The following is a 27,865-nucleotide window of genomic DNA, read 5'->3' as shown; positions in this document are numbered from 1 at the left end:
CAAGATGAGCCTATAAAGTTCTTTTTCTCTCTCCCTTTTGCTTTTTTTAACAAAAATCAAATTATAACCCTACCCAAAATGCCCAGGTTCTTCTCATAAAACATGCTAATATCAATGAAAATTCCAAGCATAAAGATTTGCATTTCAATGAGAAATAAATTAAATTTTCACTGTAATTTGGGGTTAGAAGGAGTGGGGCAGCCTTTACAGTTCAGGTAACGTTTTCAAACATGTTTTTTTGCACCTGAGACACCCTTTTTGCCATTGACACTGAGGTTTTCAGACACGTATGTGACTTCTGAAAGCGCAGCATATAGACTTTTGAAACTTTTCAGTGTGAAACCTTCCAATCACCAAAACTCAAAATGCAAACAGCTTAACTATGGTCCCTTAAATCCTTGTTAGTATTTGTGCTGATTTGCAAAAGAAAGCCTCACCAAGATGAAAAATGCACGGAAAAGAAGCACATTTCATGCATGGACAGAAGAATAGTCTGTCTTAATACATTATGGTGATGTCTGGCTGTGTTGAGAAGTGCAGCAAACTGGGAGCAGGAGGCTATTTTCAAATGGAATCCTTAATTCGGGGCTGAAATTCAGATCCATGGGAATCAGCAAACCGACCTCTCTCGGGTAACTCTGGTGGCAATTCCTACCTCTTTCCTGGCACCAAACTATGATGCAGATTTGCAGGGAACGCCCGAGGGCTCAGCTCTGCTGATGGCAAATATGGGAAGAGCAAAGTCTCTGTGTATGTGCACGCGTGCGTCCATGCAGGTGTGCATACGTGTAGGGAATTATGATGGATCACCAGACTTGGCATAAACACAATGCAAAAAGATAAGAAACCATTTGGATTAGCATGTAAAGTATAATACACCCTTTCTAGTTGATGCGTAGCCACCTATGCGGGCGCCTTCATGTCAAAGAAGCTACTGGAATCAAAGTCTGTTGCTCTGATCTTCCTCACGTTCCTCCTGTAACTGCTCAGTTTTACCTAGGATCCCATATCGAGTGGTGCACAGGGAGAAATCTCCGGGGTTTATGATTCAGCAGATTTAATGGGGAGCAAAAAGATTTCCAGAGCCAAGAAACGCAACCAAACCCCTCCCTGCCCCCAAGCAGGGCTCCTCACCCAGCAGAGAGCTGGACTCTAGCCCTAAAATACCACCCGGAGGGAAGCTCCCTACACAGCTGTGTCAAGAGCATGAGGGGTTGGGGTGCGGCGCCAGGCTGGGACACCCAGCCAGTTACCTTGTATTGGAGTTTGAGCCTGGGACCCAAAGTGGCTTGGGGTGCTGAGGGATCCGCGGGGATTAGGTGTTGTTGGGGTGACTCTCATGGACTGGCGCAGCCGTTCCAGCTCCCCGTAGCGGTCGGCGAAGGGTTTGGCTTGGTCTTCTAGCTTTTGTCTGTGCCCTGAAACATGATAAGAGAGTCCGGTATCTAATCGATTCCCCTTTGGCTAGAGCCACCCTGGTTACACACAAAGTCAGTGCAGGCTCCATCTTCACGGGTTGCTGTTATTTGCACGAGGGTAACGCGTGGCAGTTCCCCAAGCGGCTCTGCAATGTTGCACACACAGCGGAGGACATTGTGGCTCAGACGGATGAGGCCAGCTGAAGGAAGGACACAGACAGACCCACAGGAGAGGCCCTAAATCATCCAGCAAGTCAACGTCCAATCGAGGAGCAGGATGCGGGCGCTGGGGTCAGGGCGCCCTGTGCTGTGCCCAAGGAACCAGCCTACACTAACCTTCTCTCACTCCAAACAAGGAGGGGAGACGTGCAAGGCAGGAGAAATGCCTTCTGGCGTTGTGGTGATTGAGGAACTAGCAAAAGAAACATTGACTTTCAAGTATTTTCTATAGCATTTGTCCTGTGCACAAAGCATAAATGCTTATCTTACTCCAGCCCTCTCTCCAGATCTGCCCATGGGACAGAGCCAGGCAGGCCTGCAGAGGTTGCAGGAGGAGGGAAGGGAGCAGCCCAGCCATGGCACCACACATTGACCATCTCACTTTACTGCTTTCTGTTCCTCTTTTCCTACCTGTAAAATGGGGAGATTATTCACCTACCTCCCCCAGGCAGCACAACAGCTAATGAGCATTTGTAAAGCACTCCCAGCTCCTTAGGTAGCAGCTGCTGGAGCAGGGCAATAATTATTAAATTTATGCTAATTGTCCCGAGGCAAGAGGTGCATGAAATACACTTGATACATAACTTTCGCATTTTACTATATTAATCATCACCAAACGGCTTCACTCTCTCTGGGATGGATTCCAGTCTCAGTTACACCCGCATGAAGCTGGAGGGATTCCAGGGAACCCGAAGCTGCTTCAGTTTTGCATCAGTGCCAGGTTCAGACCTTGGATTCTCCTTGCTCTTTACCTGCCGCAGCCAGACGGCCGCGCAACAACCTCAGGTCTCTGCACCTGTCATGAAAAGACCTTCCCAAGGTGGCAAACACCTTATCCTGGCATAATCGAGAGCACAGCTTGGGGGCACTGGAGGTGTGCAGGCATGCCGGGGAGATAGGAAGGGAGCTGGGAAGAAACCCTTCTGCAGCTCTTCTGAGAGCTGAGCCTTATCAGATCCAGTCTATGGCCCAACATCCAACAAGTCAAGTTCAGTTCTTAATGGCTTTTAAGAAGAAAAGCGACGCATTAAAAAATGCAGCCACCTCTTGCTTGCATTCCCTTTGCCTCCCCCCTCACATCTGTGTAGCGAGAGCTCTGTGTCAGTTTATAGCAAAGTTGCAGAAAGTCCCTAGACTTCCCCCTCTTTAAATCTGATGGATGATAACTTCTCATCTTGCATTCGTTCGGCTTGCCCTGCTCAGGCTGCCCTTGCCAGGCTGTCTGCAGAGACATCAGACGGTTCAGAGAGGAGCACCAGGATCTGAGATCTTGCGCTCCCAGCTGAGCTCCCTGCCCCAGTGTTGCTCCATGGGCATCCCAACAACAAACCATCCCCAGCCAAAGTTTCTGAGAAGCTTTTAGCCTCCCCTGGGAACTCCACATCCAGGTGAGCTGCACCATCCCCCTCAAACCCTATAACCCCCAGGCTCCCAGGTCTGTAAAAACCCAAAGTGAACAAAAAGGTGCTGACACCAGAGAGCAAAATGTGCTAAGGGCAAACTCCCAGCAGAAAGCAAAACCCAGCAGTACTTTTAAGTATTTTCCCTGCTGTGTGAAGCAAACCAAAGAAACCTCAAATCAACACCACAAGTGATCTCTTCTAATTTCTGTGCACCCCTAGACCTTTGGCATCTCTGTGTTATCTGAAAGCCTTTGGAGATGTAAGCAGCATCTATCACACAGAGTGTTTGGCCTTTCCTCAAGGGAGAAGGCATGTGCATTGAAGTGTATTGTTTTGGTCCACATTTTATTATTTCAGTATACATTTCAGCACAGAAGAAGAAGAAAAATCATTTTACATTTTACCCTTAACCAGTTTTCTCAGGCAGAGCTAAGTAGAGAAGCCAAAAGGATGTCAAAGACCAAGTTCCAGAAAAATGTAATGGCAACTAAATATTCCTTCTCTATCTCAGCCGAAACCCTGCCCTGTGGTAGCATCTGGCATGTGATAGAGAAAAATCCTGAAAAATAAATCAAGTGATCTCTATGCTGATAATGTTTTTAAAGATTATTCGGCTGTACGACTTAACCAAGGGCTTCATGTGGCTGCATCATGCTGCACTGTGGTTGCTCTGGTCCCCACATTGTCGGAGTGTGGGCACAGCCCCATGGGGTTTTTAAGCCTCAAATAAATAGCAGTGCTGTACTTACATCCTCTAAAAGGGGCTGGTTTGCGGGGAGATCCAACGCTTAAGCTGAGAGAGGGGAGATTTAGATTAGCTATTAGGAAGAAATTTTTCCCTGTGAGGCACTAGAACAGACTGTCCAGAGAAACTGTGGATGCTCCATCCCTGGAGGTGTTCCAGGCCAGCTCGGATGGGGCTTTGAGCCACCTGATCCAGTAGAAGGTTTCCCTGTCCATCACGGGGGTTTGAAACCAGATGAACTTTAAGGTCCCTTCCAACCCAAACTGTTCCATGATTCTATGATTACCAAACCAAAAAACCAAAAAAAACCAAACAAACCCCTAACGCTCTCCTGATAAAATGGAAGTAGAAAACTGGATGCAAATGCAAATCAAGGCAAACAAAGAAGCTCATTTAGGAGTGAAAACCCAGAGGAGAGAGTGGTACCATCAGGACACTTCCTAGCTCTCCTAGACACCCTCCAGTTTGTGTCTCATTCTATCTCCATGACTGGGACCTGGCAGTGCTACAGCACATGAAACAAGGCAGCAAATGAGTTAAAAACCACCACCCTGGTCTGCCAACCCTCTTTGGTACAGGCTGTCTCCCCAGGACTTCCTGCCTCTTGTCACTTAGAGCTAGGGACGTCAGACTTTGTCACGCAAGAGAGAATTGCTATTAATGGGTTTCTTTCATCAGAACAACCCGAGCTTTTTAATTTCTGCAGCGGTTGGCTTCATTAAAAGCCCTTCCCCATCCACCCACAGCTGTCAGGGAGAGGAAAACAATGTCATCAAGTGAACAATAGCTCATACCTTAGAGAAGTGGAAGGTGGTTTCTAGCGTAACCCAAGGATTGACTCAAAGCCTCCAAAAGCCAGTGGGTGGATTTTGAATTGACTTCAAGCAGCTCCAGACCACATCCCAAGAAATCTATCTGAGAAGTCATAATCACCCCAGTCTGTGAATTTTGGGGCATGAAACCTGCTGTTGGGTTGGAGATTTTGCACTGTATTTCCTGCTGTGCTAGCACTGGCTTGCAGGTCAGTATTTATGGAAGCAGTAGTCCTTAGTACTATAAAATGACAGCAGCTACTGGCCTGAGGCACTTCTTGTCAACAGCACAAGGGTTTTAATGCTGGATCGGGTTTCTGATTCAGTCAACTCCGATACTGAACGTGACATGATGTAAACATTCACAGATCACCTACGATCCTGATGTAATAACAAGATCTGTATCAGCATATCAAACAAACGATCCCATTGAACACTTCCCAGCTGGAAGAGCTGATGTGAATTTGACACTTTAGGCCAGTAATAAGAAGCATACTGGAAGTTTTGGGTGTTTCCTTGGAATGCAGACAGCGAAACAGTGTACTCTGCACTGGAGCTCAGGCCCTCAAAGCTATGATTTAAAGACATGCTTTCTGCACTAAAACATTTCAAAGACCAAACAGACCCTGTGCTTCCTTCTAGGAATGTGCAACTTGATGTGGCTTCTGAAGCTGGGACCTGGATAGGGTTTCCAGGCAGAGGAGGGGGTGTCCGCAATGTTCACCAACAGCAGGTCATTTCCCCAGATTGCTGAGATGCAGAATATAAAGTTGATCAAAGGTAGGAAGGGGCTCCAGGATCTTCATGCCTTGAGTGATACCAAAATCTCTGAGCTGGCAGATTTGATTTGAAAAAAAACCACTTTGAGGTGCCTGGGGTCCTGCTCCCCTAATTTATCTGTGCTTAGATGTAGATGGGATTACAGTCAGGAGAGAAAAGGAGTTGCACAGCCTGCTCTCTGATCTCACGAGTTTGGATTTGGATGTCATGTTCATCCCCGTAGCCCTGTACTACTCAAGGGTGGGAGAGCAGATGGTGGGAAGTGGCTTGGCCCTCCTCAGGCGCCTTGCTGCGAAATGCTGGTGGCAAGCTGGAGTGAAGGAAACGCGGAGCGTTTCAGCTCGGGGAGGATGTTCATTAACACACACATTTGTAGATAATTTCCTTAGCTCCACTGATGAGGAGACAAGAACCATGAGAGTGTAGCACGGGCTGGGGCAGCAGCTTAGACTGAGCCATCAGTGGCCACAAAGGCCCCTGCACGTCCACCTTCAAAACAAGGCTCCAAGCATCCTGCTGGCAAGTAGAATCCTCCACCTAAGGCTCTGGTTGTACATTAACAGCCAGACTCTACGGCTTAGCTGAGGAGGAGCTCACCAGAAGCACTCTGTGCAGTCATGCTGCACACAACCCAGTGGCTTAGTCTCTACACGTCTGTGAGAATGGACCACAAGAAAGCAATCAGCAGCGGATAAAACTCCATCTCAATGCACAAAACACCTTTCAGATACCTCTTGTAGCCCTCAAAATGGGTACTTCAGAGAGACACATCAATCCTCTACAGAGGGTTGACTTTTTTCCCAGTCTGAGTCTCGGCTAGACTATCAAGTCCTGGCTTGTGCTCCAGAAACAAGCCACATGTGAAACGTCTGTGTTATGGGAACAGAGGGCCTGTCCCTTACAGCAGATGTTGGGCTGGTTTCATCTTTGCACACCTATAACGCAAGACATGAACATCCCTCAGGTGCTCCCTGGAAACCCACCTCCGGCTCCAGACTCGCCATGGGAAATTCCCTGCCAAGAAGAATTCGGTGCAGCCCCACAACCAGAAAAAAAAGGGAGGGGAGGATAGCAGGGAGATGGCAGCTGGAAGGGACTCAAAGAGGACATCTCCGTGGAGGAGGACAGAGATCTCCACCGAGCTGCAGCAGCTGGCAAGTGACAGTGCTACTTCAGCCCACTTGTAAAAGTTGAAGCCCAGGAGTTCACAGGAGGGAGCAGGAGGAAAACATTAGAGGGAACCGTCTCTTCTGCTGCTGAACAAAGTCAAGCACAGATAACTCATTATTCACATGTTTGAAGTTGGCCTGCTTATGCCATTTGGAAGGAGAATCAGTCACGGCGAGGCTTTGCTTTGGTTTCCTCTGGCTTTCGTGAGACACTACCGCTACTGTCCTTCTCCAGCTTGGAGAGAAAGGCAAGTGTGTCGCAATGCGCCTCGGCTCGCATGTCCTGGCAGAGGATTTACACTGACTTGAACAACGAAAGGAAAATAATATTTAAGGGGGTGGGGGAGAGAATTAAGGAAAAAAAAAAAGAAAGCAGCAGCAGCCTGCTAATTTATAAAGCTTTTTTAGCTGGTGGTGGTCTGAGATGACTTGGCTGCCTCTAAAAGGATGAAAATAAATATCCCTTTTCTTTTTTTTTGAAGGAAATAGGCTGGCTCCCGGCCAGCTGGCAGGAAGCACAGAGATATGTTGCATTTACAGTAGGTTTTTTACTGTCTGAAGCTCCAGCAGCGGGAGAGATGTTCGTTCGAGGCAGCCTGGTATTGATTAGCTGGCTTTGCAAGCTCCTAATCTCCTCTCGCTTACGGGTTAGTCCCTTGACTTCGACTCTGCCTCTCTCCCTGCCCACCCTGCAATGGGAGGACTTGCAAGCCGGGCAGCTTCTGATAAATCCTATTGTGGCCTTCTATTACACTGGGAGACCCCAAAACTAAGCCCTCTGGCTGGAAAAATAAAGCAGGGCTTTAATTCAGATATTGAAACAGAAATCCAGGGTAGCATTTGCAAAAGCTCCTTGGGATGCGAGCACCGTGGCCCATGTTCAAATCAAAAGGAACATCACGCCCGAATTTCCATGCAACTTCAGCACGAATTCCTGAAGGACATGGGCTCCCCATTCCCAGGGTTTCAGCAGGGAGGCTGAATCTTTCTGAATTTGCAAAGACATTTAAAGCACTTAACAGTGCAGGGAAAGCTAGGGGCATTCTCAGGAGCAGACTGGGTAAAATTCATCAGGTTTAAGCATTTAATGCACTTGTGCATTGCTGAAAATCCCCACGAGTGCTTTCCTGCATCTTCCCATCCTTAAAGACCTCTGAAAATCTGGCTCTGAGACTGCAGAGTGAATTAGGTGGGGTTTAAAAGTTTTGATTTGCAGATCTGAGAACTTCACCCCGTGTGTCACAAACTGACAGCTGGGTGCACATCTGTAGGAAACACAGCAACTCTTATAACAGGGTGCAAAACCCATCACCTTGCTGACTTCTCTGCAGTTTGCTCCCATTTCCAGGAAGGCAAAATTCATTTATGGGCTGTGATCCAGCCCTCGTGGAGTTCTGCAAAACTCTTGATTCAAAGATTTCAAAGCTGGGTGCTTGAGAGTAAGCAGACAGATCTCAAGGACATCCAGCTGGTGTTGCTTCAGTCATGTGTGAGATCACATTTTCAACTGCATAAATTAGCTGTCACTGCACAGATCAGTGGAGTGATGCCAGTTTACACTGAGTTAATGCCTGCTATCTAACAACTTCAACGGGGACCTGTGCGGTACCAGTACAGCTGGTTTTTCCCAGTTAATAACCTGTACAATTAGGGCAAACACATCAAATTCCTTGGGGTGACACTGGTTCAGGATACTCTGCCCAGGATGGGGAGGACCGCTTGCTGGGTTCAGACCTGTGCAAGGAATGTGCTGTGTTGCAGCCAATGGGTATGAGATGCATCCCATGCTGCAGGGCCATGCAGCAGCCAACTGGGTGCAGGAGCATTTTGCCAGCTGCTTCTGTGCTCTTGGTTACGCAGCACAACCCAGATCAGACCCAAACTTTCCCAAGGTTTGAGGATGCTGAGTGCTGGGTTTCCCCTTTGCCCTAGGACAGAGCTGGAGCTGAGCCCTGACTTCGCATGTTAATATGCCCTGATCCCAGGACTAAGCTCCAGGCTCCATCTCCAGAGACTGGCTGGTATGTAAGATAATTACATCTCGTGATGAGCTTTGCCAGCACACACAGAGCAATGCTATAAGCAAGAGTCCCAGAGCAATGCTACCTGCACAGCGCCCTAAATCCTCTCTGCAACACTGCTCCTCCAAAGCCAAAAGAGCAGAGCTGTGCACGAGCTCCCAGGCTGCGGGCAGCATTGGGCTGCCAAGCTTCTACTCACTCCCGCGTGTGGTTTCAGGATGTGCTTGGCTGGGAACCTCCAGATGGGGAGGAACAGCATCACAGGGCTTGCCTGCTCAGCACCTTCCCACTGCCATCATCCCCTGAGCACGGGCTCGGAGGCTGCAGCGAGCACCGGGGATGCTCACGGCATCCTGCCCTCTCTCACTACACCACGCAGATTCACTGGAAAGAACACAATGAAATAATGCAAAATCATGTCTAAGCACCTTCCGCTGCAGGAGATGATTTATCTCTGTCTGAGTGCAGAACAGGTGACTGGTCTCTGGCAACGGAAGAGAAGGGTCTTAGGAACTAAATTTCATCTCACTCTGAGTCAAATCCTCTTCCTCCCTCCACCACATCATCAAAGTGATTGGTTGTGCTGATAAGCCCTTTTGCGAGGGAGAAACAAGATGTGTCCTGCCCTGACATCTGATGTGATCTTGTGGTTTTGTTTGATAGTTCTGGTCCTTTAGCTGTTGTCTTCCCTGAAATGAAACCTGCCTTTTAGCACTGACTATTTTATTTTCTCTTCTCCAATCTGTGACCTTTCGCACTCTCCTCCCGAGCTTGCAAATCCTGCCCGAGGAAAGCAGAGTCACATTGCATTAATAAACCTGCAACACACGGTCTCAGCTACAGGTCAATAGAATCATAGAATCACCAGGTTGGAAAAGACCCACCGCATCATCGAGTCCAGCCATTCCCATCAATCACTAACCCATGTCCCTCAGCACCTCGTCCACCCATCCCTTAAACCCCTCCAGGGAAGGTGACTCAACCCCCTCCCTGGGGTTGAGGGGGTTCAGGGTCCACTCCCTCTGCCAGTGCCCAATGACGCTTTCTGTGAAATTTTTTTTTCCTAATGTTCAACCTAAATAAATCCTCATCAGCAACAACCTCCACACACACCCCCATTGCCCAGCGGGTTATTAGATCCACTTTACAAATGGGTAAAACTGAGGCACAGGGCAAAACACTTGCCCCTTCACAAAGGAGAGATGCTCATCAACATCCTTGCTGTAAATACTCCCAGATACTCCTCTTTAGTGCCACCTGCATCCCAGCCCACTTGTCCCTTTGCAAGGCTCTGTTGGGGCTGCACCGCTGGACTCCACAGGAATTTCTTTCACCATTTATTTGTACAGCATCTGGTACAACTTGCCCCTGTGTGCTGCACGGAAACACAGCCCACATCTTCATAGAATCATCGAATCACCAGGTGGGAAGAGACTCACCGGATCATCGAGTCCAACCATTCCTATCAAACACTAGACCATGCATGAAGCCTTCAATGAAACTCAGTTCTCCAAACATCCCCATCCACCAGAGAACCTTTTGCTCCAGTTTAGACTCTTCCAAACACGCTGTCAATGCCTGCTTCTCCAATTCCAATTTATTTTTGAAGCCAGAGCAGGTATGCCTCTTCCAGCCCAGGTAAGAATCGTGCACTGGAGTTTTCCTGAAGCTTTCAAAAGCAGGAGGTGTTGCAACCAATTTCAACAAAGATTTCTTTGTACAATGCAAGCAAAAATAATTTCCCTGTGCTGATTTCTACTACTGTTTTTCTTAGAAAATATTAGCCATTTTTAAGTGAAATTATTCTGAAGTTATGATGCACCAAGTGGTTATAAAAGGAGAAGTAGAACACACTGTATGTGGCAAATAAAATAATTAAAGGAATTAATTTCTTGGAGCCCATATAGTTTTGGTTCTGAGGCTGGCATTACAGCCTTGAGCTGCAGCACTGAATACCCAGGTGATGCAAACCCCTGGCTTCAAGTGCAGTTGGGAAACCTTTGTCCCCAGTTTGCTCTGCCCAGGGAATGCTCTGCAAGTCCCCAGGTGCTCCCCAGGGCATCCCTGTGCCCTGTCAAGGGAGCAGGGATGCCCTGGGGCTGGGTGCTTGCACAACCTAATCTCCTGGAACCCAGTGCCAGGCTGCTTTTCTCCCCAAAGGATTTTGATCCATCGCCCCTCATGGAGCTGAGCCCCAACTTCCCTTTTCTTTGACTTTGCAGGATTGGGCCCTGAAGGGGTTAACTGGATCGCAGCACCTATAAGAAATTAGAGGAGGAGGTAGCTGAACATAATTTCTTGCGATGCATGTATCAACAACCGTCCTGAACTGCCTCTGCAAGAGAACACTGCCCTGGATGGTCTGGGCAGATACCAAAGGGTGCAAATTTCCCCACCAGGATCAAAACACATTAGCGATGGGAATACAGAGAAACCCTCCTTCACAGCAAGCACCGATTTGCAAGGGCTCCTACATGAACTTGGGAACCCCAAGCCTTGCGCCAGCATCTCCTCATCCCTCCCCACCCAAGGACCGGCTGCTGTCCCACCACCCCTGGGCCTTCATCGTGCTCTGAGATGCGGGTTCTGCCTCCTCCGTTGCCTCCCACGTGGCTGCTCGCAGTGAAAGTCCCGATAAATGGGGTGTTAGGGTGGTTTTTAAGGGATCTGGCAGAAAGCAAGTGGTACATCATGCCCCTCTTGAGCTCCTTGGTGGGCTGTGCAGTGACAGCAGCGATCTCGTGCCATCCTCCCAGCCCCTTGGCCCCAGTCAGCATTGGCTTTTTATTTGCCTCCATCCAAAGAGCAGATGGGAGAGAGAAGGATGCGATGGAGCTGAACGGTCTCCATGCAGGACAAACAGGGTGGCCAGGGCTCTCGAAGAAATCTAGAAGATTAAAATATGTTGGATTTCCCATGCTTGCCTTGCTTCAGGACACCCCAAAAAGTTCTTTTGCTCCTCCAGGCTGGACCCTTCGTGGAGCTGGATCAGCACGGGGAGAAGCAGAGACCCTTGAACTCTGCACGTGCTCCATCTGGTAAAATCAGAGAGTGAAGCGTGGCCAGGATCAGTCCCGGGCAGCAGCAACCCCCATGCCCAAGGGCTCCCATGGAGAATCACACCACGAAGCACCACGGGAGGTCCCCACCAGCAAGAGTGATGGCAACGCTCCCGGGCATCGTATAGAGCCTGCGGGGTTTCTTTTAAACATCCATTTCAAGTGGCTGCAGCAGGTCCAGAGTAGGGAGTTAATACAGAAGCAAGAAAGTGTTACTCCGGATTTCCTTCTCTTCCTCCCCAGAGGAGGAGACAAGGCTCAAGAATTGGGAAATCAGGGTATTTACGTGCCACATTTTAAATTAGAAAAAATCACAATATTTTTACATTGACTACTATCCAGGAAGTGGTGAGTTTGTTTAGTTATTTAAATGATCTTATTGGTTTGATTGATTTTTTTCGTTTGTGTTTTCCTTATTTTCCCTTTATCATTTCCTCCCTCCCTTTTTCTTTCTAGTTCCTGGACAAACTGGGAAATGTCTCTGTATTTATAACTAGCTAAGGACACGCAGAGGAATAAAACAAAAGACCCTAATAATACCCAAAACTATCACCCCATGGGAGCACTTCAGCACTGAGCCTGCTTTTAATTACAGAAACATCTCAAGTTCAAGTTTTACGCATCCCCATGAGGAAGCCTCTTTGCCAAGATAAAGATCTGGAAGCGGACAATACTGGCACGACTCAGTCCTGGGTCTCCATTTGAGCTTCTGAGAAGTGCAAGACCCTCTGATAATATATGATCTCTTCTCCAAGTACTTCCCAAAGCCATATCAAACCTCTGAGGGTAAAAGACACAGCAAACACGGGGTGGCACCAACCCTGGCACCCTACGGACTGCGGGGTTCCAAAATTACCCATAGGAATATCGTAAGAGGGGATTGTTTTGCCTTTGCTCCTCTTTGACTCCCATCCTGTAACCCTATCCGACTGCATCACTCCCTCTTCTTCATCCTCAGCTATTTTGGCTGCTGGCTCATACCTGTTTCTGCCACTCGGTAGATCCTGATTCCCCCGTGTGTCCCCTCCGGGTTTCGTTTCACCATCTGGATTCATGCCCCGATGCATCTCCCCAAGCCTCCCTGCAGCGCTCTTCTCTCAAAGTTGCTTCAATTCATAACAAACCCATGAGACAGTCCCTTTTTTCCCCTCTGTGCGGAAGAAGCGCAGAGTAGATTTGCACAAATCCCCTCCCAGCACAGGTTCAAAGCATCCCAAGACACCAGGTTTGGGGGGCAAACAACAGCTTTCCCATGGGGTTCCTGGCACCAGCCCTGCCTTTCTCAAAAGAGCCAGCAATTTCCCTTCCACGAGAGGACACCACGTACTACAGCACCTGGCAGGGCCAGGATGGGATGGGTGAATTCATGGATCGGTCACTTTTTTCAAGGATAACAGAAATGTTTCTGCTTTATCCTTTTCTCTCTTCTCTTCCCCTCCCTCAAATGAAGAGTTGCTCTCTGCTACAATCCGCAGGGAGTCAGAAATCTCACCAGCAACCACCAGTGCTTTTAAAGACATCGCTATCCAAAAGTTATAAAGGCAATAATAACCAGCTCTGCAATACATTAAACAAGACATTTTGTACTTTTAATGGCATTTAAGCCATTTAGGCATAAAACCAGAACGCTGCTAAAGAAATAGGTTTGTGCAGGGCTGCTGTACCCCAGGAAAAACAAACAGGAGCCTGGAACTCATGCCACGGGGAAGCCCACGACGCTGAAACCCCCCGAATCTGAGCCCTGTGGTCGGTGAGGAGGGGCTGACTCAGCTCTTCGGCCTCACCCAGCTGCCACGCAACCGCAGCTCTGGGCAAACGGCCCTCACTTTCAAATAAATAGAGACTAGGAATGGGGCAGCAAAGCCACGGGGCTGGTTTGGGGGTCAAAGCTGAGCAGAAAGGGGAAAGGCATCGCTGCAGGGATGCGTACGGACCAACTCCACGTGTGCAACCATCCAAATTAAAGCACTGAAGCTTCCCCGTGCAGCCTATAGTGAATACAAATCATAGAATCGTATCACAGAATCACAGAATCACAGAACAACCAGGTTGGAAGAGACTCACCGGATCATCGAGTCCAACCGTTCCTATCAAACACTAACCCATGTCCCTCAGCACCTCGTCCACCTGTGCCTTAAACACCTCCAGGGAAGGTGACTCAACCCCCTCCCTGGGCAGCCTCTGCCAGGGACCAATGACCCTTTCTGTAAAGAATTTTTTCCTAACGTCTAGCCTAAACCTCCCCTGGTGGAGCTTGAGGCCATTCCCTCTTGTCCTGTCCCCTGTCACTTGGGAGAAGAGGCCAGCACCCTCCTCTCCACAACCTCCTTTCAGGTAGTTGTAGAGAGCAATGAGGTCACCCCTCAGCCTCCTCTTCTCCAGGCTAAACACCCCCAGCTCTCTCAGCCGCTCCTCTTGTTCTCCAGCCCCTTCACCAGCTTCATTGCCCTTCTCTGGACTCGCTCCAGAGCCTCAACATCCTTCTTATGGTGAGGGGCCCAGAACTGAACACAGTATTCGAGGAGCGGTCTCACCAGTGCATAGAATCATAGAATGAAGGTGGGAAAAGACCTCTAAGATCATCCAGTCCAACTGTCAGCCCAACCACTGTGCTGACTAAACTGTGTCCCCAATTGCCATGTCTACATGTTTTTTGAACCCCTCCAGTGATGGAGACTCGACCACTGCCCTGGGCAGCCTCCGCCAGTGTTTCATCGCTCTTTTGGTAAAGAAATACTTTCTAATATCCAATCTAAACCTCCCCTTGTGCAACTGGAGGCCGTTTCCTCTTGTCCTATCACTTGTTACCTGCAAGAAGAAAACCTGGGGACTCAGCCTTCCACACGCCTGCCCAAACCCCATGGGCAGGATAGGAGGCTCAGACTAGGGCAGCACCATCTCAAAGGGAACCCCTGCTGATTTCTAGTTGTTACCATCATTTTGGTGTCTCTGCAGAGCTTGTTCGGATTAACAGGGTGGAACGTTACATCTTTTTTCCCTTCCCCGAGTAAAATGGGTTTCAGTTTTACTACTGCTGGTAGCAAATCTCAGACTCATCTGCAGCTACGATGGACAGAGAAAGGAGTGAGGGGGATTGCTAGTATCAGTAGCAATCGTTGATAGTATGGTCCTGCAGATCATTTTTCTCTCTAGCCTCAGACTGGAGCATCTACTAGGAATAAAAGTGAGGAAAAACCCAATCCACAGCACAGACTCATCTGAACTCAATAAAAATGGATTAGGCTGCACATGACATTAAAACAAAAAAGTGAGAAAGGCTTTTTCAGGGTGATTTGTGGACACACCAGGGTTTGGGGAGCCAAGGCTAGCGAGGTGCTGGGCGTGGGATGAGAACCGAGATGGAGGTGGTGAGATATGGGGGTGGAGGCAGTGGTGCCAAGGTGTGTCTGATGCAGGACGGGGTGGTTCAGGGCACTGCCTTTATCAGCACGGCTACAAGGTGGATAAAGAAGCCACAAGGTTACGCATCATCCCTGGTAAGTGCTGATACAACCCTTTCTTCTCCCTGGCTGCACAAGTGCAGCTGGAAGAAATGTGCTTGGCCTTTCTGGGGACACCCAGGGCCTCAGGCACCCCCGTCCTGCGGCCACCCCAGCACCCCACTGTCAACAAACTTCAGGATAGATTGACAGGCAGGATTTTTTCCCTTCACAATCAATCTTTCTCCCATTTTTGAGGGTTTTTGCCTTTTTTTGCCCCATACTTGAAGTCAAGAGCTCCCAGTGCACAGGATGCTCAAGGGCAGCCAGTACCCAAGCCACAACCTTCTGCACTCGCTGAATGCCAGCACCCTGGGGACAAAGATGCCACTAACACTTCACACAGGCACAAACAAGGGGGTTTCACCCTTTTCAGATCCCAAACTCTTCATTTCCCAGCTAAGAGTGCAGGGCTGGGCTGTGGCAGGAGCTGACGTCACGTGTGGGGGGCCGGCAGGGAGGGAAACCCTCACCCAGCTGAGGTTTTCAAAAATACGAAAGCAAAAAAGCAGCGGTTCTTGGAAACGAATCAGAGCTGTGGGAGGTGAGAAGCCTTTCCACCCGCCGGCTACGTGCCGTGCAAGGCGGAGCGGGTGTTTGGGGTGAGCGAGAGCGGTGGCTGCTGGGCTGTCCCCTTCAGGATGGCACAAGCTCCATCAATCCCTCCCATGGGACATGGGGGGAAGGAGCATTTGGGGGAGAAAAAGCGGCTACAGAGGCGATTTGTGCCTGTGCAGGATGGTGCCCAGCCATAAATACCCTGCAGGGACAAGATGGAGAGGGGTTATGGAATGGTCTTGCCTGGCCAGGGGAAACCCGGTCATGAACGCCTCCTCCTCCTGGTCCAAGGCCTTATGAGGAATGGCTGAGAGAGCTGGGGGTGTTTACTCTAGAGAAGAGGAGGCTGAGGGGAGACCACATTGCTCTCTACAGCTACCTGAAAGGAGGTTGTGGAAAAGACCCACCTGATCATTGAGACCAACCATTCCCATCAATCACTGAATCATGTCCCTCAGCACCTTGTCCATCTGTCCCTTAAACCCCTCCAGGGAAGGTGACTCAACCACCTCCCTGGGCAGCCTCTGACAGGGCCCAATGACCCTTTCCACGAAAAATTTTTTTCTCAATGCTCAGCCTAAACCTCCCCTGGTGGAGCTTGAGGCCATTCCCTCTCGTCCTGTCCCCTGTCCCTTGGGAGAAAAGCCCAGCTCCCTCCTCTCCACCACCTTCTTTACACAGCACTAAACCTCTGGAAGCAACTTTGCACTCAAAATGGTCCAAGATCTCACCATGCAAGCAAATAGGTCTCTGGATGTCCCAGCAGAGCCTTGCACCTCTTTCTACCTCCTCACACAAGGCTTTGTGGGTGCTTAGAGACAGTAGGATGGTTTTTTACCTCGGGCAAGCATGGCTGGGTATTGATGTGGGTTATGATGGGTGATCAAGTCATAGAAGCATAGAAAGCAGTGCTACAGACTAGGAGAAGTCTGGCTGGAAGCTGCCTGGAGGAGAGGGACCTGGGGGTGTTGGTTGACAGCGACTGAACATGAGCCAGCAGTGGCCCAGGGGGCCAAGAAGGCCAATGGCATCTTGGCTTGGATCAGACACGGCGTGGCCAGCAGGGCCAGGGAGGTTCTTCTCCCTCTGGACTCGGCACTGGGGAGACCGCTCCTCGAATCCTGTGTTCAGTTCTGGGCCCCTCACCACAAGAAGGATGTTGAGGCTCTGGAGCAAGTCCAGAGAAGAGCAAAGAAGCTGGGGAAGGGGCTGGAGAACAAGAGGAGCGGCTGAGAGAGCTGGGGGTGTTTAGCCTGGAGAAGAGGAGGCTGAGGGGAGACCTCATTGCTCTCTCCAACTCCCTGAAAGGAGGTTGTGGAGAGGAGGGAGCTGGGCTCTTCTCCCAAGAGAAGAGCCCCAAGGGGGCAGGACGAGAGGGAATGGCCTCAAGCTCTGCCAGGGGAGGTTCAAGCTGGACAGTAGGAAAAAGGACTTTACACAAGAGTTCTAGGGCTTGGGCAGCAAGGGGCTGGTGCTGCAAGGAGGAGAACAAGTGAAAATGGTTGGAAAAAGTGACAGCAGAGAGGAAGGGAGGGAAGTGGGAGGGAAGGGGAAAGGGAAGGCAGCCAGCAGGTGAGTGTGATGGGGGAGGCCCAGAGATGCTCCCCTTTACCCAGGAACAGACTAAACCTCCCCATGTAGCTTCCAGCTATTCCTTTTGCCACGTTCTGCCTCTCATGGATTATTTTGCAAGCAGCTGTGGATGCGAGAGGGCTTTGTAGGGCTGCAGCTCGGCCGAGTCGGGCTCTTGCTAAATAAAGAGCTGAGGGGGGGAAGGAGGAAATTCCACAGGAAGCTCAAATATTTTATTACTTCCTGTTTGTACAAAGTATGTCAACACTTGGCACCCGCTGCGCCATTTGTTTATAGCTAAGGTGTCAACTTGAAAAAAAAAAAGTCCTATTTCTCTCCAGAAAGACCATGAGCACGAGGAAAAAAAAAAAGAAAAAATAATCAAAAAAGTGTGTGGGTCACTTTGGAGGGAGCCCAGAGCAGTGGCGGCTGCCCCATCCCTGGAGGGGTTCAAGGCCAGGCTGGACGGGGCTTGGAGCCCCTGATCCAGTGGGAGGTGTCCCTGCCTATGGCAGGGATGGATGGGCTTTGAGGTCCCTTCCAACCATTCCTTGATTCTTGGGGACTATGGCTGAGCAGCTAAGCCAAAACCATCACTGCTATCAGCCCCAAGCACTGCTCATCACCGAGCTGTGAGTCCTTCAAACGAGTGCACTTGAGTGTCTCCAACACTGTGGTTCAGCTGTCCTGGTCCCCCAATCCAGGCTTCGTTCCCCAGCCCTGTGAGGGGCTCTGCTTGAAATTGCACTTCCCTGCAATTTCTCACCCAACTCGACTTGATTTCAGACTCCTCAGAAGTTTCGCTGGGCACAGCTTTAGTTAAAAGACTTGCTCAAGGGCTGAGATGAAGCGATGGGACAGGGGTGGAAGATGAATGGGATGCTCAGAACTGGGGCATGGAGCCCAGCCGCGTTTCTGGCCCCGAAACCCCACGAGAACATTTGCTGGAGGAATTTCACCGCATCTGAGAAGACGATGCCCAGGGCTTTCCCAGGATACCAAGACAAATGCCCAATTCTTTCCACATTAAGGGTGCTTTTCTGCCTGCTCACACCAGCCCCTTCCCAGCCCCACATCCCGAAGCTCAAGCACATCGAGTTCCTCTCATCTGCAACACTACGGCCAAGAAGGGGAAAATAAACCCATATATTTTTTATACACACACAATACACGTGTATCTACTTGCATACATATATATATATGTGTGTGTGAGTATATATATATGCAAAAAAATAATATATAATATATACACACACAAAAATTGCAATTCCTGCTGGCTGCTCTTGCCTCCCAAAGTCAAGTGAGCCATTGTGTTTAGCCAAATATAGGAAATAAGAGGCTCTACCAGCTCCTTCTGCCGACTGGGGATCCGAATGGGTGCCAGCACCTAAGGGTGCTGTGCCGGAGAGCCACCCAGTGGCTGGTTAACCAGGAAAAATACATTGATTTTCCATGAAGGAGCAAGCCTGGATCATTTTTGGACTCGATGATCCAGTGGGTCTTCTCCAACCTGGTGATTCTATGATTTTGCAGATGGTCTTTTCATGCCAAGGCTTTCTGCAGGGAGGGGAGCGCAGGGAGGGCAAGGCAAAGGGCATTATTTAATTTTTTTAAATTTCAGGTTCATTAGAAAACGCAAACCAGAACATGGCAAAAAGGGTCGGGTTTTTTTTAAATCTTTTTTTTTCTTCCAGTGCAAGACACTGGATTTTCATCAAGCATGAATTTATGCCCCTGGTCAAACTGGGAATCAAAATATGACCTTTAATGCCAATAAATCTAAGATTATCTGAAAGAAAAAAAAATCCAGAAATCTCACAACTTGGGTTTAAACTCCTTTGATCTGCAATGTGTGGGCTGTGGGAGTGCAGGGATGCGGGGTCCACACAAGACCAGAGCAGAACCAGCAAACAAAGAGCACACAGATCTTCTTAAGGAGCTTGCACCTCTGGCACAAACAGTATGAGGTCCAGAAATCAGAAAAATAAAATAAAATAAAAAGCAGTAAACTGCTGACCTTGCAGGCCAGGTCATCAGCCCAGGATGAGCATCCCTCAGGCACAGCAAGTCAGAGCCAGGGCGAGCTGCCCCGTCCTCTGGTTTTGCCTCATCAAGCCGTGGCCCCAACCCAAGGAGCACAGGGTGAGCTCAGCCCCTCAGCTCCTCACCTGGCTCCGAAGCCTCTGCTGCCTCCATATCACAAATTTCAATTAAAGATCAGGAGCGATGGGGTGAGATGTTGAAATTCAGGAGGAACGGGTGTGATTCAGCGGAGGGTTTTGGCTGTCGGTGAAGTCAGAACAAACCAAACGCTAAGAGTAGTAACTATCTCGCCTTGTATTATTATTTATGCATTCCTGATTATTATTATTATTAGAAAGGTGATCTGATAAAGGGCTGAGCCAGGAGTCAGGAGACCTGGTTTCTATTCCTGACCTGGAAGAGTTGTGAAATTCCCTGCCTGCTTTCCCCTCCCAGCCCCAGGCTGAGCCCGTTCCCGGTGTCGGCAGCTCCCACCACGACCCACACGTGCTCCACACGCAGCCCCACAACAGGGACCTGCCTTGTCTTTCTGGCTTAAAAGAAACCAAACAGCATTGCAATCGCCTCTATGCCAGCGTTGCAATTCCAGCCCGACTGCTCGACAGGCTCCTGGTGAAGCCTCTCGCGCTCCGAGATAAAAATCAAGGGGGAAGAAAATCCAACAAACCCCGATGCAACTCAAAACCCCCTCGGCAAGGGAACAGCCTCCACCTGGCTGGACATCAAGGGGCACCAATGGCCCAGCGACAGCATCAACAGAAAATGTTTTCTAAAGCGCATTTAGAAGGATCAAACTGTTTCCCTTCAATTTGAGCCCTGACAGCTTTACATGCGAAGGGAACAAACTCCGCTTTATAGTCCCAGGGGTGGTGCTGAGCGAGCAGGAAGGTGAAGCCGGAGGAAAAAGCTGGAGATGGAGGCTCTGGAGATGAGGTCCTGGCACACAGGGGGTCCCACAGAGCAAATAATACTTATGGCAAAAGGAAACTCCTCCAGCCAAAGCACCAGAGCGTTTCCCCACACGATCGCAGGAGATGCCTAGGGGAGCTCAAACCAGCCTGGAAAGCAGCAAGTTTGCGGCTGCCTTTGCAAAGAGCCTCCTTCAGCCAAGAGGCACCGTCCTGCACCCAAGAGAGCTCCTCGATCAAAACAGAAAGACGTTTCTGCGGTTGAATCGTCTCTTTGGTTTTCTCAAGCAGCGCAGTCCCCGGCTGCGGGCACTGCCAGCCAGAGTCTTTACACGAAAGCGAAACTGCCGCGAACCAAAGGGAAAGGCGCTCACCGAGCTCTCCTGGGCCCGTGCGGACAGACAGACAAACGAGAGCACAGCGAGGAGGAAACCTGCAACCTCTTTAGTTTAATAATCAGCCAGTCAGCCTCCAAAGCCAGGCACAGCATCTCCAAATTTGCAACCCCACCACCCCAAAACGCCCTGTGCACCCCCGGATTTGAGTCCTCTGCACATTTGATGTCAAAGCCCAGAGCGTTTTCTCTGTTTCCCAAGGACCAGAGCTATAAAAACATCGCTCCCTGATGGGATACAGAGCGCAGGCAGAGCAAGCAAGCAGCAGGAATACACAGCACCCTAATAAAGTAAAACAAAAGCAGCTCTCGGTGCTCTCTCAACCATGCCAACCCCAATCTCGTTGCCTCCTCAAGCAATGCCAACTCCAGCAGGTTTTGCCCAGCCGTACCCTGCATCCTTCGGCCACGGAGAGCTCGGCTCCCTGCACCCCCCCCAGCTCTTTAGTAGCTCCCAAATAAAAAATGCATCACTCACTTCGTGGCTCCCGGGGTCCATCCACAGTAACTTTAATGGCTCGGTGATAGGTCGCAACTTGAGTGGGGTTGGTGAACACGGTGATCGTCAGGGTAAAGCTTTTTCCTAAGGAGGGTGGAGGGGGGTTGGGGAAATAAAAAAGAGAAATTAGGATATTTGCATGGGTTCAGCTTTTGTGGGAGCGCAAGGCTCTTGCTGGAGCAAGCTCAGACACAAATATCCACATCCACCAAACACATCATTTAATTTTACGAGACTTTATTGCCGAGACACAGAGCTCAGCCAGCTCCCTCTGGGGTTCAGCTGGCTGCAGCGGAGAGAGGCTTGGACCTGGTTCAGGGCAGGAGCCAGGACCTTCCTGGGTGGAAAAGTCACTTGTCCTCCCCCTCCCCTGTCCTGTCCTCATATCGACCCCTCCACCCACAGCAGCTTCCTGGTGCCTTCCTGCTCCATGCTTCCCCTTTTCCCATGGGAATCCGGCCCTGAAATGCAGCGCTGGATGTGGGACCCCCTTAACGAGGGATGGGTTTGGGTCTTGGTGCCCACGGGATGCTCCTGCAGGAGCCAGATGGTGAGATGGCATCAGACTGTGGGTGGTGGGTGCTGGCGTTCACTGGGGAAACCTGGTGGCTTTGTGGATGCATGTACAGGGGGATGGTTGGAGGGACTCTCGGTTGAATGGGCATCCACAGCCCTCACGCAAGGGCCAGAAATTGGAAATTGCCATGGGGACTGAATCCAGCCACCAGGAAGGTGACCCCAGCAGCTGCGGGAACCATCTCCTTTTCCCAGCTCAAACCAGAGACCAGGAACCTGGGAAAGGGCTAAGATACTGCCATGGTGTCAGATACCTTAAAAAAAAAAAAATGGGTGAAGCAGCAAAAAGCTCTTTGGAGCCCCATTTTGCACAACCACAGGGGTGACCCCTTGCTCCAGCTGCACAGATTTCCATTTGCAGCCCCAAAGATGCTTTTGGCGTAACGGAGGGTGTTGCCAGCCCTGCACCCAGGTGCCACCTCTTCCATCCAGCCTCAACCCAGACCCTCTGCCCTCTCCCGTGTCCAATTTATGATGCCATCACGCACTCCGTGTCCAGACGATGGGGAGAGCAGAGCCTCCAGCCATTCAGGACTCCCCTGAGTAAAGGGGAAGGCTGCACATGTGAGGATGCAAATCATAGAATCATAGAATAACCAGGTTGGAAGAGACCCACTGGATCATCGAGTCTATCCAAGCTCCCAGGAGCAATCACAAAGGGATTGCAAAGATATTGAGTATTTTGGAGGTGCAAACCCCAGCCTGTATGATCGCCCTGAGCTCCTCCAGCCTTTATTTCACAAACAAATGCAGTAAGAATCCATCTCCTTTCCCCTTTTTTCCCTAAAGGAATTAGGGATTTTTCAGAACCCGACCAGCATCTATCTACAGGGCTGGACCCGAGAACATCCCTAACAAAACAAAATGGTATTTATACAGCAAGAAGGTAAAAAAGAACAAACCAAGAAATGAAATGATGAAATTATCTCCTCAAGAGAACATGCTGCAATTATGCCAGGTGGGAGAGTTTTCTGTCCGCGAGCATCAGGCAAGGGGGAAACGCAGGCAACAAGCATCAATTCCAGCCCTATCTCAGCTTTCAAAACAGGACTAACCACTGTACAAACCTACATGTCATTTTCTGCACAAAAAGGAATTTTTTTTTTTTACCCTCCCTAATATAATTCTAACCCCCGATGGGATGGTCACGCCGACAACCTGCACGGAAGAGCCTGCGGAGCGTGAAGGCTCCTGGGTGCCGGCACAGAAAAAATAACCAGCACTTAGTATTTGTTGGCAACAGGTTTGCAGAATGAGAATGCAAGAATGAGGATTATTAGGAGCAATTATTTAGGAAATTCCCAGGGAGGGGAGGGAGCCTCTGGATCTGTGTGTGTCCAGCTTTGGGAGACACAGAACCCTCTGCACACCCAAGCTGAGCCCAGCAGCTCCGTGCCTGGCTCCCTGATTACTACTACATCTGATTTTAAATTATTTTTAATATTTTATTCTCCATGTGAATTAATTTCCCTGCATTTCAGTTCCCCCCCTAGCTCGCTGCAGACAGGAATATCTCTCCCGGGAGCTCAGCCACAGCGTGGAGTCGCCCGAGCCATTTCTGCACCTCTGAACATCTCTCAGAAAACACTCCCATGACTCGAAAATGGCAATTATCACTCAGCAACATTTTTACTCATTTCCAACCTTCTCAGGAAGCCAGGTTGTTCATTCCCACCCTGCCTCAGCCAGGGTTCACTGCCTGCTTAGAGCAGGATCCCAGCTCCTGCGGGGATTTGGAAGCACCTGGGGATGCTCGGGGCGGGGGTGGAATTCCAGCTGGGAAAAGGAGACAGTGGGGAACTGCTGTCATCGCAGCATCCCACTGGCTTTGGTTTTGATTTTATACAGCGTAATCCGAGCAGAAAAGGGGGTTTAGGGTGTTTTTTATTTTTTTTTATTTAGAGCACAGCGGGGAAACTGCATCTTCTCACCTCCCTTTGTCTTGCACAGGGAGAAGGTATTTCTGGAGGAGCGGAGAAGAATCATAGAATCACCAGGTTGGAAAAGACCCATCGGATCATCGAGTCCAACCATTCCTATCAAAAGAACCTGCTCTTCCCAGCTTACAGTGCTGAGAAATGATCCCAAACGCGTTAATACTAAAAATAAAACCCCATTTCGGCTCACGTTTCCTAAGCAAGAGCCTGGCTGCTGCAGGTTTTGCAGGGTTCCTGCAGCTCGGGCTACTCACACTTACAGATGCCCTCACCCACACGTCACATTTACACCAATGTTCACACCCGCACCGAGCTCTGCTCCGACCAAATATTTCGCCTCGAATCCAGTTTTCTGTCTGAAGAAACGAAACCAGCCTCGCGCTTTCAGAAATTGAGCCAAACAAGGGAAAACAAGCGTGACACGCAGAATAAAAATGCAATAGAAATGATTTTTCACACACTAAATAGGTCTGAAAGAGCTTCTGGCTGTACACGAGGAACCGAACACACAAGAAAACCCCAATTTGTTGCCTTCGTATCAGCCCCAAGAGCCCCAGTGGGGTTATTTCTCTACTAATATTACAAAGCCTCATCCCACAGAATATATAAATTAAAAACAACCATCATTTGAGTTGTGCTCCTCGCTCCAAAGCCTGTTAGAGGCAGCAGGGATGTGTCCACTGCTGTAATGAGTTTTTACCAGGACTCTGCCCTAGGAAGGAGACCAAATGCTTTCTGAGACTGTAAACTGCTGTTAATTCAGAGCTTGAGATGCTGAGGAGGAACGTTAATAGTGAATCCAAGAGTCAAGCTGAGACTGGGTTGCATTCACTTTGGAAATTTGTGTAAGGAGGATGAAAAAAAAAGAAAATAAAATACAAGAGCCAAAGAGAATAATTGATTACAGAAATGAAAGCTTAATTCATAAAAGAAAAACATTTTCCATCCATCAACCTGCAACCAGTTAAGTGGAGAGTTTTAAAGAAACTGCACGACGGAGAAGGAGCCAACAGGAAAAAGGAAATGTATGAAAGAATGTAAACTATTCAAGTTTCATAAAGAGGAACAAGTAAACAGTTATTACATGCAAATAATCCCCAACATCACTGCTTTTAATTAATGCAGAGAAGTCAAAATATATGTGACATCGTGCTTATGTACTCGAAGCCTTTGAAAAAAAATGCTGCCATATGGCCATTAAAATACCGTATTCCTATTTTTGTTTTAAATAACAATTGAGTGCTTCAGTCTGCAGTGTTTATTGGTGATGAAATTTTATTTAGACGCTTGGAATTCAGGTAGGAGAGGGCTGCGAGGGATGGAGAGCAGGGAAGGGAAGGCAGGGCTTTTCCAGACACCTCTGCCGTTTGGGATTTTCAGGGAATTTATGTCTCTCTCCTCCTATTTCTCTTTCAGTTTGATTTGAAAAAGCCAGCAGAGCGACCCGGTTAAAGCTGAAAGATAGAACCAACCGCCACGGCCAGAAGGGAGAACGTCTCTCCTGGTTTTCTACGGAGAAAACAAGGGAACCTTCCCCAAAAAGGCACTTACAGTGGAAAAAATGGGGGAAACTTCCTAAAAAAGGTACCTACAGTAGAGAAAATGGGGGAATCTTCCCCAAAAAAGGAACCTACAGTAGAGAAAACGGGGGAATCTTCCCCAAAAAGGCACTTACAGTGGAGAAAACAGCGAAATCTTCCCCAAAAAGGCGCCTACAGTAGAGAAAATGGGGGAATGTTCCCCAAAAAGGAACCTACAGAAGAGAAAAGGGGGGATGCTCCAGCATCTCCCGATGGAAACGAACCTTTCTGCGCTCCTACCCTTTGTGCTGAGCGCAGGGTGAATATTTTCCTTTGAGCACTTGATTTTTCACCCCTTTTAAGCAGGTGGGTTCTAGCTCCTGAGCGCATTCCCTGCGATCCGAGCCCATCCCGCTGGGATAAATTCGAGAAGGGCTGGGGCTGCGGCACCTGAGAGGAGCTGCCTGCCCCGTTTTTTATTTCCTTGCACCACCCTTTCCCGACACATCGGGAGAGAGAAACCCCCTGGCTCAGCTGCCGGCTCCCGCATCCCTCTCCCGCATCCCTCTCCCGCATCCCTCTCCCGCATCCCTCTCCCGCATCCCTCTCCCGCATCCCTCTCCCGCATCCCTCTCCCGCATCCCTCTCCTCGCTAACCACTTCGGGGCTGGAGCAGTTCCCTACACGACAAGCTCAGTCCCGAAGCAACGAAACCACCGGCCAGCCAAAAATACGCCGTTAAAATAAAATAAAATTAAATAAAATGAAGTAAAATAGGAAAACAAGAAGAAAAACCGAAATAAAATAGGAAAACAAGAAGGAAAAAGCGAAATAAAATAAGACAAAAAGAAGGAAAAAGCGAAATAAAATAAGACAAAAAGAAGGAAAAAGCCAAATAAAATAAGACAAAGAAGGAAAAAGCCAAATAAAATAAGACAAAGAAGGAAAAAGCCAAATAAAATAAGACAAAGAAGGAAAAAGCAAAATAAAATAAGACAAAGAAGGAAAAAGCAAAATAAAGTAAGACAAAGAAGGAAAAAGCGAAATAAGACAAAACCCCCTGAAATAAAATAGGATAAAAACCCCGAAATAAAATAAGACAAAAAAATATGAAACAACATAAGACGAAAAAAAATGAAACAACATAAGACGAAAAAAAATGAAACAACATAAGACCAAATAAAAAAGAAATAACATAAGAGAGAGAAAAAAAATAACATAAGACCAAAAATGAAATAAAACAAAACTAATTTTCTCTCTTCAAAAAATAATAATGAAAAAGGCCAACCGTTTCCCGGGCGGTACCTACCCCTGCCGCTTCTCCCCACAAATCTGAGGTCATTAAATCTCGCTACTTGGTTTTTCATCACGGCAGAGGCGTTGCGAAGCTCTGCCGAGTAGTTCTCGTCGTTCCCTGCCATCACGGTCACCACGGTCCCATCGGGAACATCTCCCAGGGCTACGACCTGGGGCAGGAGAGAGGATTTGAGGTTAAAAAACTCCCTGTTGGACTTCAAACTTGCCCCACGGTCCCATCCCCAAAAGCAAAAGTGACCCGAGCCCCCGGGGAAGGGTGGAAAGTCGCAGGGGAAAATGAAATAAAAAATAAAAATGTGAAAAGGAGCGAGAGGGTCAGGCTGTGCTCGGGGAATAGAGATTTTGTTTAATTGGAGGGCGCGGGGAGAGCCGGCTTAGGGAAAAAAAAAAAAAATCATAGAATCATAGAATCACCAGGTTGGAAGAGACCCAAAAAGGATAAACCCTTCCAAGTGCTGCCCGGGAGCAGCATCCCCAGCTCCGAGAGCTGCGGAACCCGGTGTGCAAACTTCCTCCGGCATCCCCGCCGGGACCGAGCTCCCCGCGCTCAGAGAATTCGATTCGCGAGCCCTTTTCAGGCTCCTCGGGCCCTTCTACCGTCCGGCCAGGCTCCCCCCGCGGATATTTCGGGGCTGCCCGGCCTGGGGATGCCCCGTCGGGTCAGTGAGTCCTGTGCAAGCTCTTCAGCTCTTCCTTTTCTTTCTTTCTTTTCCTTTCTTTCCTTTCCTTTCTTTCTTTTCCTTTTTCCTTTCCTTTCTTTCTTTTTTAAATTTCTTTTTCATTCTTTCTTTTTTGGTTTTTTTAAATTTCTTTTTCATTCTTTCTTTTTTTGTCTTTTTTATTTCTTTTTCTCTCTTTCTTTCTTTGTTTTTTAACTTGTTTTTCTTTCTTTTTTAATTTCTTTTTCTTTCTTTCTTTTGTTTTCTTTTTAATTTCTTTTTCTTTCTTTCTTTTGTTTTCTTTTTAATTTTTTTCTTTCTTTTTTTGTCTTTTTAATTTTTTTCTTTCTTTGTTTTTTTAAAATTTCTTTTTCTTTCTTTTTTTTGGTTTTTTTTTTATTTTTTTGTTTTTCTTTATTTCTTTTTCTTTCCTGTTTGTTTTTTTCTTTTTCTTTTTTTTCCTTTCTTTTTCTTTCTTCCTTTCTTTTTTTTTTCTTTTAATTTTTTTTTTTTTTATTTCAGATTAAATCTTCCCCTGCCTCTCTCCCCGTCTCCCAGCAAAGGCAATTAACCTCCACTCTCATTAACACTTCAAAGCTCCTAACTGTACGGAATATCTAAGACGCTGTGACCGCGGGGCAACGCGGAGACTTGATTAAAAATAACAAACCGGGCTCCCTCGACGCTGATGTCAGGAGTTAAAGCCAAAGAGGCGGAGGGCGAGCGAGCCGGTGGCCGGTAGCCCCCGTGGCTACC

General features: G+C 48.6%; 2 protein-coding genes across 2 annotated transcripts in view; one reads left to right on the top strand and one right to left on the bottom strand.

The window, feature by feature from the left end:
• Window positions 1-27,865, bottom strand: part of RUNX3 (RUNX family transcription factor 3) — a 41,590-nt gene that overhangs the window by 13,419 nt on the left and 306 nt on the right. Inside the window, exons 2-4 of the mRNA XM_069875260.1 lie at window positions 26,443-26,599; window positions 21,080-21,184; window positions 1,254-1,418 (exon numbers count right to left, since the gene is read on the bottom strand). Coding sequence (XP_069731361.1) covers window positions 1,254-1,418; window positions 21,080-21,184; window positions 26,443-26,599 — 427 coding nt within the window. The remainder of the gene's footprint in view (window positions 1-1,253; window positions 1,419-21,079; window positions 21,185-26,442; window positions 26,600-27,865) is intronic.
• Window positions 26,546-27,865, top strand: part of TMEM50A (transmembrane protein 50A) — a 92,895-nt gene continuing 91,575 nt past the window's right edge. Inside the window, exon 1 of the mRNA XM_069875294.1 lies at window positions 26,546-26,558. The gene's annotated coding sequence lies outside the window, so the exon portion shown is untranslated. The remainder of the gene's footprint in view (window positions 26,559-27,865) is intronic.

Source organism: Phaenicophaeus curvirostris, chromosome 23 (genome assembly GCF_032191515.1).
Source record: "Phaenicophaeus curvirostris isolate KB17595 chromosome 23, BPBGC_Pcur_1.0, whole genome shotgun sequence".
Taxonomy (NCBI): domain Eukaryota; kingdom Metazoa; phylum Chordata; class Aves; order Cuculiformes; family Cuculidae; genus Phaenicophaeus; species Phaenicophaeus curvirostris.
This window is presented reverse-complemented; position numbering and strand designations above follow the sequence as displayed.